Source organism: Lathamus discolor, chromosome 2, assembly GCF_037157495.1.
Source record: "Lathamus discolor isolate bLatDis1 chromosome 2, bLatDis1.hap1, whole genome shotgun sequence".
Lineage (NCBI taxonomy): Eukaryota > Metazoa > Chordata > Aves > Psittaciformes > Psittacidae > Lathamus > Lathamus discolor.
Genome location: NC_088885.1, coordinates 57,609,744 through 57,625,594, shown reverse-complemented (window position 1 = coordinate 57,625,594; position 15,851 = coordinate 57,609,744). Strand labels below are relative to the sequence as shown.

The 15,851-nt window shown below is 42.6% G+C and overlaps 1 protein-coding gene across 1 annotated transcript; it reads left to right on the top strand.

Moving 5' to 3' along the window:
* Positions 1 to 315: 315 nt before the first annotated feature.
* On the top strand, positions 316 to 15,267 carry ARF1 (ADP ribosylation factor 1). The gene is made up of 5 exons (XM_065666954.1): positions 316 to 468; positions 10,724 to 10,903; positions 11,732 to 11,842; positions 12,502 to 12,626; positions 13,708 to 15,267. The coding sequence occupies exons 2-5, from the start codon at positions 10,756 to 10,758 to the stop codon at positions 13,867 to 13,869; spliced, it is 546 nt and encodes a 181-aa protein (XP_065523026.1). The 5' UTR covers positions 316 to 468; positions 10,724 to 10,755; the 3' UTR covers positions 13,870 to 15,267.
* The last annotated feature ends 584 nt before the right edge of the window (positions 15,268 to 15,851 follow it).

Sequence of the window (15,851 nt, the reverse complement as noted above, 5' to 3'; positions counted from 1 at the left end):
CCGAGAGCGGAGCATGCAGGACCCGCACACGCCGTGGTGCGCCATGCACGATGCCCGGTACACGGCAGGCGACAGCCCAACACACCGACACCCGAGCCACGCTGCGCTCCGAGAGCACACATGCCCCGCCCACATCCGGTCACGAACAGGCTGGGCAGTGCACAGAGGGATGTTAAGGGGCGTGGCTTCGATGGGGGCGTGGCCAGCGCTAGGACCCGCCTACCTATGCAGGGCCGCGGCTCCCCGCCGTGGCCCCTCCCATTCTCTCTCCTCCTAGCCCCGCCCCCCTGCTGCCCTCCTCGGTTACCCATGGTGCCGCGCGCGGGGCTGGCACTGACGTGGCCGGCGAGTGCCGCCATCTTGTGTGTCTGGGCGGAGAGCGCTGGAGAAGGCGCAGGGGGGAGCTGACTCCGAGCGGGACGGTGCGAGGACAGACACACACACTGCCCGGGGCAGCAGCCGACTCCGGTGGGTTCACTCATATCTTCCCCTTCTCTCCGTTCAGCCCCAGCCAGCCGCCGAGCTCCCCCGCCCACAGCCCCGCGGCCGCCGGGGGAGGCGGCGGCCCGTGTCCGGGTGTGAGGTACCGCGGCCTTGGCGCTGAGAGGAGCGGGCGGCGGGCGCTGGGAGAGTGGGCCCTGTCGCTTCTTCCCATTCTTCCTTTCTCTTCCTCCCGCCCCACGGCGGCTGCCGGCGGGAGGAGGAAGCCGTAGCCAGGCCGCAGCGCAGGCCTTAGGGAGCGGCGGGCCTTTTGCAGGGGCGCTGCCCCATCCGTTGCTCTCCATCACGCCTTTGGGGTTGGGTGGTTGGACCAGGGCGGGAGGGGTGCCAGCCCTATCGTTTCGTCGCCGGAGAGGCGTGGGCTGGGACTGGAGGGGGGGACCGCGCCGACCCCCTGCAGCTGCATAGGGCCCGGCGCCGCTCCCCCTACCGGAGGAATTAGCCGGGATGGGCTCTTCTCTCCTCAAACTCTCTCATTCCGGCCTCTGCCCCGCCCGTGAACGGGTCTGTGGAGAGAGGTATTTCCTCGTTTTCCTTCCCCCCCCCCCAAACCCTCATCGTAGCGGACCTCAGAGATTTGGTAGCGCTGTTGGGGAAAGGAGGCTTGAATGAAACTTGTATGAGAGACGTTTTTTTCAGCTAAGCCCTTGGCTGGCTGCTGAGTAGGGCTTTCTGCTGTGGTGAGGTGTTGATGGCAGGAAGTCGAACTTCAGCCTGGAGCAAACTGTGTGGTGTCCGTGGCTTGGTTTGATGGTCTAGGAGATCAGTTTTCCTTAGCGTAGCAGCTCTCGGTGGGGAGGATATTATATTCTGTGTGAAAATACTATATACTGTCTCTGTGCGTAGTTAACATGATACTTCAGGCTGATAACCTCTGTCTGATTGAGGGATAGGCGAGCTATGTGAACCTTTTCACAGAGTATTTGCCCCAGCAGAGCGCAACTAAAACTCGGCTGGGTCATAAAACTGCCTGAGTGTTGTGTTTGACATTGACCTTGTTGCTTTGCTGCTAGTTTCTTGCCAAACCAAATTCCACAGGTTGATTGGAATTGTATCCAGCAGCCTTGTTTTGAAATGTAGGTTTGTCAATAACTAAAATGTGAACTATTTATATAATACTTTGAACTCTCGTTTTGCAAGCTGCAAGGCTTGCAACACCCTTTCCCAGGTTATTCCATTAATCTTATTTTTCAGGCAAAGAAACCAAGTCAAAGTAAATTGTCCAAGGTCATTTAGCAATATCATTATATTTGCTACAGATTTGGAGCACTTCCGTAGGAAAAAGGAACTGTAGCTGAGCCAGAGGATTGCTGCTTGGCTTTTGTTCATAGGTTTTATAATCATATTGTCAGTGTAAGTGCTCATAGTGTTATAAATATAGAAAGGGATTCTCCAAAAGGAAAGTTTACAGGGTTGGTGTGATGCCACTGACTTCCTCTGTTAAAAACATGTCTGCAGTGCTTGAGAACCCTGTTGGACTGCTTTCTGTGTTGTAGTAATTATATTGGGTGAAAGGGTGAGGAAACTCGCCTCGCTTGAACCTTTTAAACTCAATCGCTTTGCCAAGTTTATTGAAGCTTCTCCTGTGGTAGAGCATCAGGGGTAAAAATGTTTCAAACAGATGTCTTGCTCAGAAAAGCCTTTGCTTCTGCAGTGGTCTCTGATGTATTTAGTAGGTGCTGGATTGTGTTAAGAGGCAAACACCTGAATTTAAGCCAGTCCCCGATGGTCTGAGACACTTGGCTGAATTTTTAAGATTGCCTAGTTGTGAAATAGTTGGAATCTGAAAAGGGACTGGGCAGGGGTGGTGCAATTTTGCTCGGTGCGCGTAGTTCCCTGTGTGTGCTAAATCACACTGACCAAGCGGGGGGGCAGGACTAGTCACAGCTTTTCAAGGCAAACAACGCGTGTGTGGGAGTAGGGGGCTGGATTCTAGTCCTTGTAATTCACCAAATTCTCATGTGCGCTCCAGCTACATCTGTTTGAAAGCCTGCTTTAAGCAGTAGCATTTCTACATCTCGCTGAGGCACTATTATCAGATAACCTATTGGTTGCATTAACTGATGGAAGGAGGAGAAGCTCACAGCCTAAGATTCCAGCTGAATTTGCAGTGGTGACATTTAAAGAACCATCTTTCTTTAGAAAGAAAAGATCTCTTTAGAAATAAAAGCTGCTGAGATGTGTAAAGATGGACTTTCAAGCAAGAATTTTAATGGATTTCAGCAGCCTTTAGATTGCCTTACAGTAGGTAAATTTGGTGATTATAAGTTAACTTCTGTAAAGGAATAGTTCTGATTCTTTTTTTAGAAGTCTCTTGGAGGTTTTGCTACTGGAATGCTACAGAGCTTGTATTAGAGCTAGCACTGTCCTCAGCCATTATTCTCTTTTCTTTAACTGATGAGTAAAGAAGTTTATAATCAGCTTCCTTACTACAGCAGCTGTTTTTCTGTGTTATTCAGCGTGATTTTTTTTTTCTGTCTGCCTGTGAGCATCCAATTTTATTTCTTGTTTCTAATGCATGCAAACATCGAAACATTGACTGTGGTACTACTTCTGCTGACGTTTCAGTTCTAATAAAACTCCCCTGTCTAATATAGCTCTTATTCATACACTGATTTTGTAGCAATGACTAGCAGCGTGGGCTCTGCTTTGACAAAAATTGGCCAAAATTGACAAAAAATTGACCAAAAGCCAGTTTTATTACCAAAGCTCTCATGTGAATTCTTGCTGTTTCTACTATGAGTCTAAATGTTGACTTACTGCCCAGTTACTGGGAATGAATAACAGGATATTTGGCTTAAAACTGAAGATTTTTAACTTGTGAATAGTTCAGCCTCAAAAAAAAAAAAAATTAAAAAAAAAAAAAGCAGTGTTTGTCTGGAAAGAAATAGCAGGTCCTCACAGCAGTGAGTACCCACTGTTGAACAGGTGAATATGAAGTCTCAGTCTGTACTTGGGTGTTACAGCTACTTCAGTGGCACCTCTATTTTCTGCGCAGCTACAAGCAGACTGCAAGGATGTGATGGATGTGCTTTATCTAAAAGCATGAACAGCAACAGCTCTGGTACTTTTCCACCTATCCTTTAAATAGAATATTTTTGTCACTAGGTATGAAATAGAAGTAGCTTGTCCCGCTGCTTGAAGGTGAGAATAAGGGAATAACTGTAATGTGAGGGTGGTGAGGTGCTGGCACAGGTTGCCCAGAGAAGCTGTGCCCCCATCTCTGGAGGTGTTCAGGGCCAGGTTGGATGGGGCTTGGAACAGCCTGGTCTAGTGGAAGGTGTCTCTGCCTGTGGTAGGAGTTTGGAACTGGATGAGTTTTAAGGTCCTTTCCAACTCAAACCGTTCTATGAAACCTGATATTTTTGAGTATCAAGCCAAGCAGGTTGCCATCTTTGCTTGATACTGACTCTTTGTTTTATTCTGACCAGTATTTTAGGAATTGTGGCTAAGCAATAGGCCTGACCCAAAAGGAAGTTTTCTCTCTTTTGCCCTTGTTTTGGTCTTGTAAGTGGAAATATTTTCTGTTTTCCTGTGACTCTGACCCCAGTGCTCTCAAGAGAATACTACAGCATGTAAGAAAATGCACTATCTGGGTAATGTGTATAGACAGCAAGATGTTCAACCTACTTAGGTTGAACAAAGGTGCTTCATAAGGAGCAGCTCTGTGTTGGATTTTCACCTGGCTTCTTGCTTGCAATTGACTTGTCCTCTCTCTGCATTGAAAATGTCGTGTGCATCAGGGCACTTTTTAGTTGGTCAGTGCAAGCCTTCAGTGGCCAGCCATGCCTCATCAGGTGCAAGTGCAATATTTATCTTTTATTTTATGTGATGCTTCAATGCCACTACCTTTCCTCAAACCTTTCCTAAAAGACATAATTTAGGGCACCTTTTCCATCTTGTGCTTGGGGGAAAATTGTCATAGTGGTAGATTTTGATCTTCATTTTCCCAGTTTTGATGGGTATGACTATAAAGAAATTGAGACTTAATGAATTGCACTGAGAAGAGGTTCTTGAAATGGCCTTTATTGCAATGGTTTTTAAGTCCAAGGTAATCCCCTGCTGAAGAAAGAACCTGGCTTACTTGTTAGCTGCTTTTAAATTTTGCATGTAATTTTTGCCTAGCAATGTTAGTACAGTCTAAAGTAGCTCAAATCAAAATTATTTAGGCTAAATTCCACTGTTAAGGCCCCAAAGTTAAAGGGCTTGAGTTAATAAGTAGTCATCTTTCACTCAGGTTATCAGCTGTGGAAGGTTAGCAAACAGCTTCTAAAAATAGTTAAATATAACTATACTGGTATAGCTGTGTATTGGGCCGCTCTGGGTATATATAAAGAAGTTTTTTGACCAAGACTGTCTTTCAGATTTTGCTATAACAGAACACTTTAGTCTGTAAATAAATTACTTGAAATTCAAAACAATGCAGCTGTCCTTAATTGGCTGTGCCTGCTGACTGGTAGTGTGAAATACTGCAGCCCTAGAGGAGGCCTAAATTTTAGCAGTGTTCTATTCTTGTTGGATCACTTCTCGCATTCTCTTTTAAATCACTCTTTATATTGTGAAGAACAAGCTGCCAAGTTAGATTTGCACTTTAAATCATTTGCCAGTTGTTCTTGCATGTAACACCAGTAACAGCTGTTGAGCTTGATTTTTTCTTTTTTTTTTTTTTTTATTCAAGAAAAAGCTTTCTCATTTCTTGTTTACACCATGGGTTTGGTGATCCTTTGTGTGAGTATTTTGCTTTTCTTGACATTTAATTTTAAACTTTCTAGACTGCTATAAAGTAGAAACATGATACAAGCTAGTTAGTGATAACTGACTAGATTTCAAATCAGTATTTGTGTTGATTTGAGTTACTTTAGAGCATACTATCGTCACTAGGCATAGACTACACACGATTTAAGAGTAGCTAACAAATACACCAGGTGCGTTCTTCACAAGGGGATTATCTTCGATGTAAATAACAAATTGATCAATTTTTATTCTCCTGTGACTGATAAAACTGGGGTGTTACTACCAGGCTAGGAATTCTGAGGTTGGGGGATTTCTAATTGTATTAGAGGTGGAGTTAATGCTTAGGCCAGTGTCAAGTACACTTTCCTTTAAATGAAGACATGCTCTTGGTAGTAGGTTAGTTGTCTTTGTAAGCGCACCGGTTTTATTTGCCATGGATGTCTAAGCAAATAAAACAAATTGCAGAAAGCTACTAGGAAAAAGCTTTTTAGTAAACTTGCGATTGCTAGGGGTGTTAGCTTGTGCTTTAGCATTAGTATTTTGACTGATTTTGTCTGTGCAATGCAGTATATCATTGGTAGCAGCACCATGTTTGTCTCTTCTTGAAACAGGCACTTAAACCAAGATACAAACATCCTAGGGAGACATAATAATTCCAGAGGCAATAGATGCCTTCTGTGCCTCTTATCTTGCTGTGCTGTGCTGTGCAGAGAGGACACAGAGAATTAAGTTTTCTTGACTTACCTTCATGGCTGCTAGTATATTTTTGGCTACAGATTGGCAAAATGATTGTGCCCAGCAACTTTTTGGTTATTCCATTTGATAAATTTTGAGTGTTATTTTTTCACCGTGGGAGTCTTACGTGCTAAGTGCTGGTACGTAGAAGTGAAATAAATGTATTTCTATACTGCAGGTATAATTTAACTAAGTAATGCATATGGCATCCTCTGTCTCTGATTTTGTCTGCTCTGGTATGTTTAAAGAAACAATGTGAAGCTGAAACTGTGGTGTTTTCCACAATTCCTGGCTTAGGGAAGCTTGATGACTATGTGGTTAACAAGAACTTTTCCAGAGGTGCAAAATTACAGTTTCGCAGAGTCTTCAAGATGTAGTTGTAGTTGTCTCTGTACTGCATACCCTTCTGGTCATAGTTCTGTGGGTTAGCTTGTTAACTAACAGCTCATCCAAGAAGCGTATTTGACTTCTCAAGATAAGCAGTCTGAATGAAATGACATTAAAGTGCATTAGCATACGGTTAAATATCAAATGCTGCAGAAGATTAAGTGTTGAATAATCTTCAACCTTGAGATATTCCTCAGAGCTTTTATTCTAACCACCTGCAATTAATAAAAGCAAATTCCAGTTCTTACACATGGACCATCATGCTTTAGCAGACACAAGGCTGCCCGCTCTTGCAGACACTCATTCATTTTTAACTCACTGCACTGAGCCTTTCTGAAAAAGGCTGTCTGTTCTCCTAATTGCTTATCTAAATGTATCACTTACTAGAAAACAGGGTGCTGAAAATACCTTGTTTCCTGATACAAAACTGCAGTCTTACCAGTGAGTGTGTGCCTTGCTATTTACTGATGGAACATGATATCTTACTTGAACCTGCCTAACAGGTTTTTACTGCAGTGAGGATCTTGAGGTGGAGTAAACTAGTTAAGGTGTGCTTCAGGGCTTTGATAGCCAGGGAGAAACAACAGTCATACAGACAGTTCAGTTTTGGGGTGATCTAGGGGGTGGCGAGCTTCCTTTTCTACAAGCTGATGTTGCACTGAGAGCGCTTGCACACAAAGCACTGCAAAAATAAGTCTGCTATTGGTTCAGATTGTTCCCCTTCATACACTTCCTACTTAGCTGTATAGATGCCTCTTCTGAAGATGTGCTGAAGTACTACAAGCACCTCACAAGCCATAGTCTTTTATGTTTCTAGGCATTTTATTGAACTTGGACTTCTAAAATGATCGGTGTAGCAATTACTGACAACATTTGGGTAGAGAGAAAGTTAAGCTTCAGTATAGTGTATAGGCAATATATTGGTAAGTCTTGATACTGTGAATATTGAAGATAGAATAGAATAGTTAGGGTTGGAAAGGACCTCAAGATCACCTAGTTCCAACCCCCCTGCCATGGACAGGGACACCTCACACTAAACCATCCCACACAAGGCTTCGTCCAACCTGGCCTTGAACACCGCCAGGGATGGAGCACTCACAACCTCCCTGGGCAACAGATTCCAGTGTCTCACCACCCTAACAGGAAAGAATTTCCTCCTTATATCCAATTTAAACTTCCCCTGTTTAAGTTTTAACCCATTACCCCTTGTCCTGTAAAATAAGAGGATTGCTTGGTTAACCTAAAAGGGTCTTAAATTTTCTCATCTTTTCAGACTGTGTATGTTCTCATAGTCCAACTAGTGGTCTGAAATGAGAATTAAAGTAAGCAGATTCAGATCTGAAGTACAGTGGAAGTAATCGCGTGATCTCTCAGCTGAGTTGTATTAATGGATGGCAGCAAAGTCCTGGGAAGCAGCTCTAAACTGCAGCAGCAGTTTCTGCTGTGGTAGTGTCTGTGATGTTTGATGGCAGGAAAAAAGCAGAGACCTGATGGCTGGTCACAGATGTGATGGTGATTTGGTTGGGGGTTTTAATGATACTGAGGAAGGAACTTGAGGTACTTTTGCTTAGATAACAGAAAGTAAGGAAATGCAGGGACAGTGTAGGGAGAGGAGTATAATGTACAAACCATGGGAGTATGATTTCCTTTTCTGTGCCAATAGATTAATGTGATTTTAGCTGCTGGTCAGAGGATGGTGAATATGGGAGACCCTCTCTTTTGCCCCAGCAGTATCTAACAAGACAGTGGTGGGAACCACAATAGTTTGTTGCAGTTCAGCAGATGGGTTTCACCTAGTATCTTTCGACAGCAGTGATTCTGCTACTTTCTATTCAGCATCTAAACACACTTGTCTTACAAGGGGTGGGCTGCAAACCAAACTTTACTGCCTATAAAAATAAATCAGCCTTTCTGCAACATCACCTACCCTGGAGTATCTAATAAGTTACAGAAGTGGTTTGGACAGTAGGAATGTGGAAGAAAACAAGAAAATGGAAACCAAGTGCTTTAATGTTTCTTAACTTATTTTTACTTTTTGTGGAAAAAAAAAAAAGGGGGGGTGGTGGAGAGGAGTATTAAAAACAGTGGTTATGAAGACTTCCTCAGTGATGGAAGGCAGACTTGACCTGGAAATAGCTGGCAGGAAAACAAGGATCTAATGGGATTCACTACTGTTAGTGCAAAGTGTAAGCAACTTGTTCAACAGAGTATGACTTCTCCAGGGTGTGGAAAGATGCCATGAATGTAAACACTAAGATTTTGCTGTGTTACTACTATTGATCAAAGCATTTAATAACCTTTTATGCTTTTAAATATGCAGAAACAAAGTAAGTTCATTCTTTCACAGGGCTTAAGGTTCTCTTGCTACAAAAGTTCTTATGGTCATTTTGGAGCATTACAAGAGTTCTGGTAAAAGGGTATGGTTCAACCCTGACTGTTGCTTTTCAGGCGAAGTACAAGATAAGAGATGACATGAGAGTGGCCAGACAAAGGAAAGCACTACAGCCTTCTTCCCCTCCAGCCCTGCAAGAGCTGCTGTTATGGGCTGGGGAGTGAGATTTCCTGCTGTGTGTGTGATCTGGATAAATGGGAACTCTAGCAAAACTGTTTTTTTCTACTTCCTAATTAACTTTCCTGTTTATACAGCTTTCATATATTCAAGTGGGAGTTGAATATTCATGGTTGTGCTACAGGGATATGAAGGAGATGGTGGAATAATAGAACTTTTAAGACCTTCATTTGGTTGTAATCCACAGGCTGTCCTGTCTGGTTTACAGAGGGAACTTAGTTTTCAAGTTTTGATCACATTGACCTTCAATCATATGAAATAAATGAAACTTTGCGTTACTTCAGCAAGTTGAAGTGGTGATGTCATTCAGGAACTCTGGAGTGGACTCTGACCTTCACTGTGGAGCTTGAGCTTCTTGTGCTAAGACATGTGACTTGGTTAATGTTAGTGCTGAAGTTTTGTGTTAAAAATTGCATCCAGCAGAGCTTCCTGAGAAGAGCAGAACTGCTTAGACTCTTCCCAGAGTAGAGTGAGGAAGTCAGACTTAATATATCTCTAGCAGGGCGCTAAATGGAGTTGGACAGATTATTGTTCTGTGGTTCAAAGCTTGTTTTAATGGCCCTAAATATGTATTTTGTAAAGTCTATTTCAAGCAAGGATTTTGCTTCAGGCACAGAGCTGCATTATGAAATACAGGGTATCTTCAAGAGATGATTCAAACTTCATGTTACATCTAAAATTGTGTGACTTGGTTTACAGGAAGCCCATCCTTTGTTACACATCTTGGCTGTATGTGCTTCTACTGTCTTAAGCATGTATTTTCAGCTGGGTTCAGTCTTTTCTTTTTAAGCTGACATCTGAGAGCTTCCATCAGTAGAGGGGTGAATCACTGTCACCATGTAACATACTCATCTGTGCCTTGCTGTAAAGCTTTCAGGCTGCTTCTTCATGCTTTATATGAGCAGAATAATTGTTCTCTTGGTGACCTCGAACTGTAAACCGTGTAGAAGTAAGTTTAGAAAGGCGGGAAATTTGTGGTGGGGTGAATCCTGTCCCAAGGGCACGGAGAGTGTCTGTGAGTGCTGGAATGGATAGGTAGTTCCTCCAGTTCCTAAACAGGAAGCTTCTAGTGATCCGAATCACTTCTAAGTGTCCAAGCAGAAGTGTTGGCAGTGAAGGAAACAGCATTTGTTTCTAAGCCAATATCTTTTAGTGTGGCTATTTTTCCATAGTTTCAGTAAATATGGATTTGCTTCCTAGAGGTTTCATTTCAATGGTAATGTAAGTAATACTGCTTTGTATTTACATCGTGTTTGCAGGCTGTTTCCTCAGGGGTTGAGAGGAAGGAAGCTGTTTTGAGTAGGAGAGAATCCAAGCTATATTCTGAGTTTCCTTCACAAAAGAAGGACTTGGTGTGCTGAGTAGCAAAGAGATGAGCACACATTTAAATCTTTTTAACTGCAGGTTAATTTTTAAAAGAGTGTATTTTCTGGCAACACTTTAGACTGCAGATAAATTATCTTATGACTGTGTGGGACAAAAAGTACCTGAAGCTGTCAATTGTGTTGAAAGCAAACCATATATTATGGAAACAAAAGTTTGAGAACAGCATTTTAATACTTAAACTTCTGAAAGATTAGCTGAAAGATTTAAAGTACTCGAAGTCATGTTGTTTTATTAGCATTTTATTAGTTTCGGTGTATCTGTTCATCTTTGTATTGCTTCAGTGTGGGGAAAAAGCATGTATGGTGATGTCTGTAAAGGATGTGTATTACCTGATATTTTTGTTGGTGGTTTCTTTAGTCAACCCACAGCCATTGGTAACTCATGAGTGATACTGTGATCTTTTTCCTTTAGACTTCACTGGCCAGTGAGAACCTATCTCAAGCATGGGAAATATTTTTGCTAACCTCTTCAAAGGCCTTTTTGGCAAAAAAGAAATGCGTATTTTAATGGTTGGTCTGGATGCTGCAGGAAAGACTACTATTTTGTACAAACTTAAACTTGGTGAAATAGTAACTACTATTCCTACTATAGGTAAGTTGTGGGTTGTTTGTGGGTTCCTTGTTTTTTTTTTTTTTTTTAACATTTATATAGGTGCTTGCTTTGAGATTTGGGTCTTGTTTGCAGCAGTATCTTATCTCGGTTGCCACTCTGCTGATTTAAGTAACCTGGCTGTCAGAAAAAACAGTTGCTAAAACCATGGTATGGAGATGGCACAGCCAGATGTTCTGGTATGGGAGGAGGTTTACAAGGGCATGTAGGGATAGGACAAGGGGGAACGGCTTTAAACTGACAGATTTAGATGGGGTCTGAGGAAGAAGTTCTTCCCTGTGAGGATGGTGAGGCCCTGGCACAGGTTGCCCAGAGAAGCTGTGGCTGCCCCATCCCTGGCAGTGTTCAAGGTCAGATTGGACAGGCTTGGAGCAACCTGGTCTAGTGGAAGGTGTCCCTGCCTATGGCAGGAGGTTGCAACTAGATGGTCTTTAAGGTCCCTTCCAACCCAGACCGTTCCATGATGATTTTTTGAGCGTGACTGCCTTATTAGAGACATACCTTATTTGTAGCCCTTAAAGCTTATGGGGTTTTGATGTAACATAGTTTGCTCTGCATTTTGTAGCTGCTTGGATAGGAATTAGAGCTGTTGTTTGTTTGTTTGATTGCAGTGAGGGTGGGAGGAGGAGCTTCAGAGAACCCATGTTTGTCTGCTTTGAGGTCTTCAGTGTAGAATTCCGCTTATTTATAGTAGATTTAAATTTTGAGATAACTTTTTTAACATTAATATTCTGAGCATGACTTGGTAAATGCAATAGGTCCAGGGCTGCCGATGTTTAACTGAGACTTTTGCCACAATTTCTCTTTTAGGCTTCAATGTGGAAACAGTAGAATACAAGAACATTAGCTTCACGGTGTGGGATGTAGGTGGTCAGGATAAGATCAGACCACTCTGGCGCCATTATTTTCAGAACACACAAGGTGAGTCCAAATGCTTAAATTGCAGGTTTCCAGAATCCAAAAGCTTTTTAATGTCCTTGCTAGGATAATTCTGCAAGTTTCTTGGAGGTATGTGGAAATATTTATTGTTATTAAGGGTGTGTTTGTGTGCTGGTCTGGTTCTTCTGTTAAGCTAGTGCAGGTTCAAAGGGGGATGGGAGGAAATCTAGAAACCAGTCTTCCTTGTTCATCTGACTCAGAGCAAGTTCCAAATTCTGCTTTTCTTCTGCAAGCGTCACAGCTCTCTGCCCTCACTTCAAAGTCTTTACTACAAGCTTTAACAACCCTGGGAACTGAGAGTTTGTCACTTCTGCTGCTGCTGTGCCTTTATAATGTGCATGCATTCGAGTTCTGTCACAAGATTTCAAGAGTTGCTACTCACTGGAAAATACCAAGTGGTTATGTAGTTGAAGCATACAATTTCCAAAAATGCAAATGCAAACTAGCGCTTGCTTTCACCAGCTTTCAGCAAGAACACATTCTCTCAGACATGAGATTACAGTAATAAAAAATCTGTGTTCTTCTAGTAATAGTGTTTTGCATTAATTTGTCTTTAAAGCTTAGCTCTGACCTCCAGAGGTATTTATCATTTGTAAATAACTTCTGGTATGTGCTTTTTCTGATTGTTTGCTTATTTCTAGGTCTGATTTTTGTGGTTGACAGTAATGACAGAGAACGAGTGAATGAGGCCAGAGAAGAGCTTATGAGAATGTTGGCAGAAGATGAGCTTAGAGATGCTGTTTTATTAGTGTTTGCTAACAAACAGGTATGCCCAGAATGATGTCTTGCTGTAAGAACTCTTGGAAATGTACAATATACTTGTAAGTGCTAGATGTTGAATGTAGATGTTTGGGGTTTCAGTGTAATAACAGATAAGCTCTCGGTGACTGCGCATTCAGTTCTGTTGAAGACAGCAAGCCTGTAGATTGAATTACCCTGTTCCCATCTGGAGGAGTATTTTTCTTAGCTAATAAAAACTTGTATTTTCAGTGTTGGGGAAGCATTCTACTAGTTTAAGGTTGGCTTGGCTCAAGTACAGCACCTGCCCAAACTTCCTCCAGACAGAGAGGAAGGGCAGAATGCCAGAACCTCCCTGAATTAGTCAGTTGGGGTGTTGAGGGTCACTGCTCGTGATGGTGGAAGCACTCTGCTGACTTCTGATCCATTTGTGTTGACCTGTGAGCTGAGCACTTCCAGGCCACAGAGTGAGCTGAGAGGTCTGCCTTTTACTGCTTGTAAGGGCCTTGGTAGCTTAAACCCAAAAGTTGGCCTTAAACGGGGCTAGTAAACTTATGGTAGGAACAGCGCCTGCTGGGATCAAGCACACCATCAGCAATTTTGCTGACAGCACTGAGCTGTGTGGTGCAGCCGATGTGCTGGAGGGAAAAGGGATGTCATTCAGAGGGACCTGTGTAGGCTGGTGGGGGAGGACAGTGCAAAGCAGTACTAAGCAGAGTACTACTTTGTGTTAAAACTTGACCTTAAGTCATATCTGCAATCAGAAAAAAGAAGTAACGCTTTCCTGAGTAGTAAGTGAATGAAACGGCCTTGAATTGTAAGCAGTTCAGGATCAGCACTAAGGGGCCTGATGACTTGATCCAAATGTCAGCTGTCTTCCTTCTGTTTTCTGAAGAGAAATATTCTGTAGTACGTGCTTTTTGTAGTGTTGTTCAGCCTTTGACACTTCTGTCAGTACAGGGAAAATAGCTCGAGTATAGAAGTAATCCACCAAGTTCTAAGAGCTCTTAAAACTTTCTTCTTAAAACTAATGATCAAAAACAGCTGAGGGAGGTGGGCATTTCTTCTTAGTGAGTAGGGGTGAAAATGACTCTTCTTCCTTCCCTCAGGACCTGCCGAACGCAATGAATGCAGCAGAAATCACAGACAAACTTGGACTGCATTCTCTTCGTCACAGGAACTGGTATATCCAGGCAACCTGTGCTACTAGTGGAGACGGTCTCTATGAAGGACTGGACTGGTTGTCCAATCAGCTCCGAAACCAGAAATGAAACCATAAATCTTCCTCTTCCCTCTTTTTCCACCCTTCCCTCTTATTTCCTCCTATTCGCCCTTCGCTTTACTCTAATGTGGCAAACTGTGCTACTTTGTGGTATTGAGTGCCGGAAGCTGTTTTCATTTCTTTTGTCACAGTATATATTGCATCATGCTGTAAATGTGGCAAATACAAGCCTGAAAACAGTTAGGTTTCTTATTTAATGTAAATAGTTTTTGTTTCCAATGAGGCAGTTTCTGGTACTCCTATGCAATATTACTCAGCTTTTTTATTGTAAAGAATCAACTCACTGTTTAGTACTTGGAAGGGATTTCAGTGGGTCAACACAAGGGTTGCCAGTGGTCCTCGTGCAGTAGAGCTGTATACTATCTTGGCTGGGTTGTGAGATCTGTGAGATCGATTTTGGCGGTTGGTTTTTAACCTGAATTCTGTATTTTTTTAAATAGTCAAGGAAAAGTAAAAACACTTCAACATACCAACATTTGACGTAGCTTCTGCTGTTGTAGCTCTGAGTGGTGGCTTTTGATTCTTTCGAGATAGTGAAGCAACGATCGACACCCAATTGGCTTCATCTGGTTAAAGAACAGATCATAATCAGTACATCTCTGGCTCTTTCTGTAGCTCACAGTGTGTGCTCATATTTGTTCATAGATTTGTCAGACCTGGTTTAGATGAGCTTTTGCAGACTCATGCTAAACATCTGACTTTCAGTTAAGGTGAGGCTTATCACTTCCATTGAACTTGAAATAATTTCCAGAAGTCAGCATTTTGTCGCATTTTTCACAAGTGTTTTGTACTTTTCTTGTGTGTAAACCACTCCAGAAGGCAAACCTTTCCACAGAAAGCACAGCCTGTACTAGTCCTAAGCTCTAGAGGCAGAAAGTACTGTACTTAACGCAAGAATTGCCATGAAAAACACCAAACATCTATGTATAGCATCTAGGAAAAAAAAAGCATGAGAGTTTGGAGAGTCATTCCACTCTAGAAGTATTCAATCCCATTTTGGAACAATCCCATATCTGTATATGTGTGAAAACCCTTGGCATCCCTCATACTGCAAGGTTCAGATTTGCCATCAGAAAAAAGACCTTTTCTTTTGTATTTTGATAAAACACTGAAGAAGCTGGAGCTGTTAAACTTTAACTCGAGGAACTATCAGAACTGGTTTATTTAGTGTTGTGGAAACCTTTATTGCTTTCAATACACACTTAGTAATCAACTGTTTTGTATACTTGTTTTCAGTTTTCATTTCGACAAACAAGCACTGTAATTAAAGCTATTAGAATAAAATCTCTTAACTATTTCATGTTTTTTATGCCTTGCTGTTCATTTGATCATCTTGGCAGAATCATAATGAAATACTTGTTGAATAAAAAGTTTCATGAAACTTGCACTGGTATCACGTTGTTTTGTGTCATCTTCGTACAGTGCCTGCTGCTGGATTAACACCGACCCAGCCAGCGTTTTGCTGTCAGTTTGCATGAGAATTTCGGGACATCTCCTATGTTTCCCACATAAGCTCTCATTCCTAGTTGGACTCATGGAGGTGAAGAGGTGGGTAGCAGTTCTTTGATCTTGTCTGCTGGTGATGGTTGGCTTCTGCTGGAGTCCCTTGATTGCCACAGGGCATCTGTTGAGCTTCTGCAGCCGTCCCATCACTTCCCACAGGATTGGTCTTCCTGCTGATCCCACTTAGGGTAGGACATGTGAATTAGCAGGTTTTTTGGGGGGTGGGAAATACAAAGTCTACCATTTTAAACACTTCAGTTTATGTGTTTTCCCCTCTGGCCCATTTGACAGGCTGGAATCTGTAAGGTGGAAGGTGTATCATGCAGGTTAGAGAGCAATCTACCCCTTTGGGTGGTTATCAGAGGGGACTGCAGTGTGGCTGGAGATGACAGGAGTGCTGCTTCCTCTACAGACTGCTGACGTGGCATCTGTTTTCTCACTGTGAAGCAAGAGCTGGCTTTGTGGATG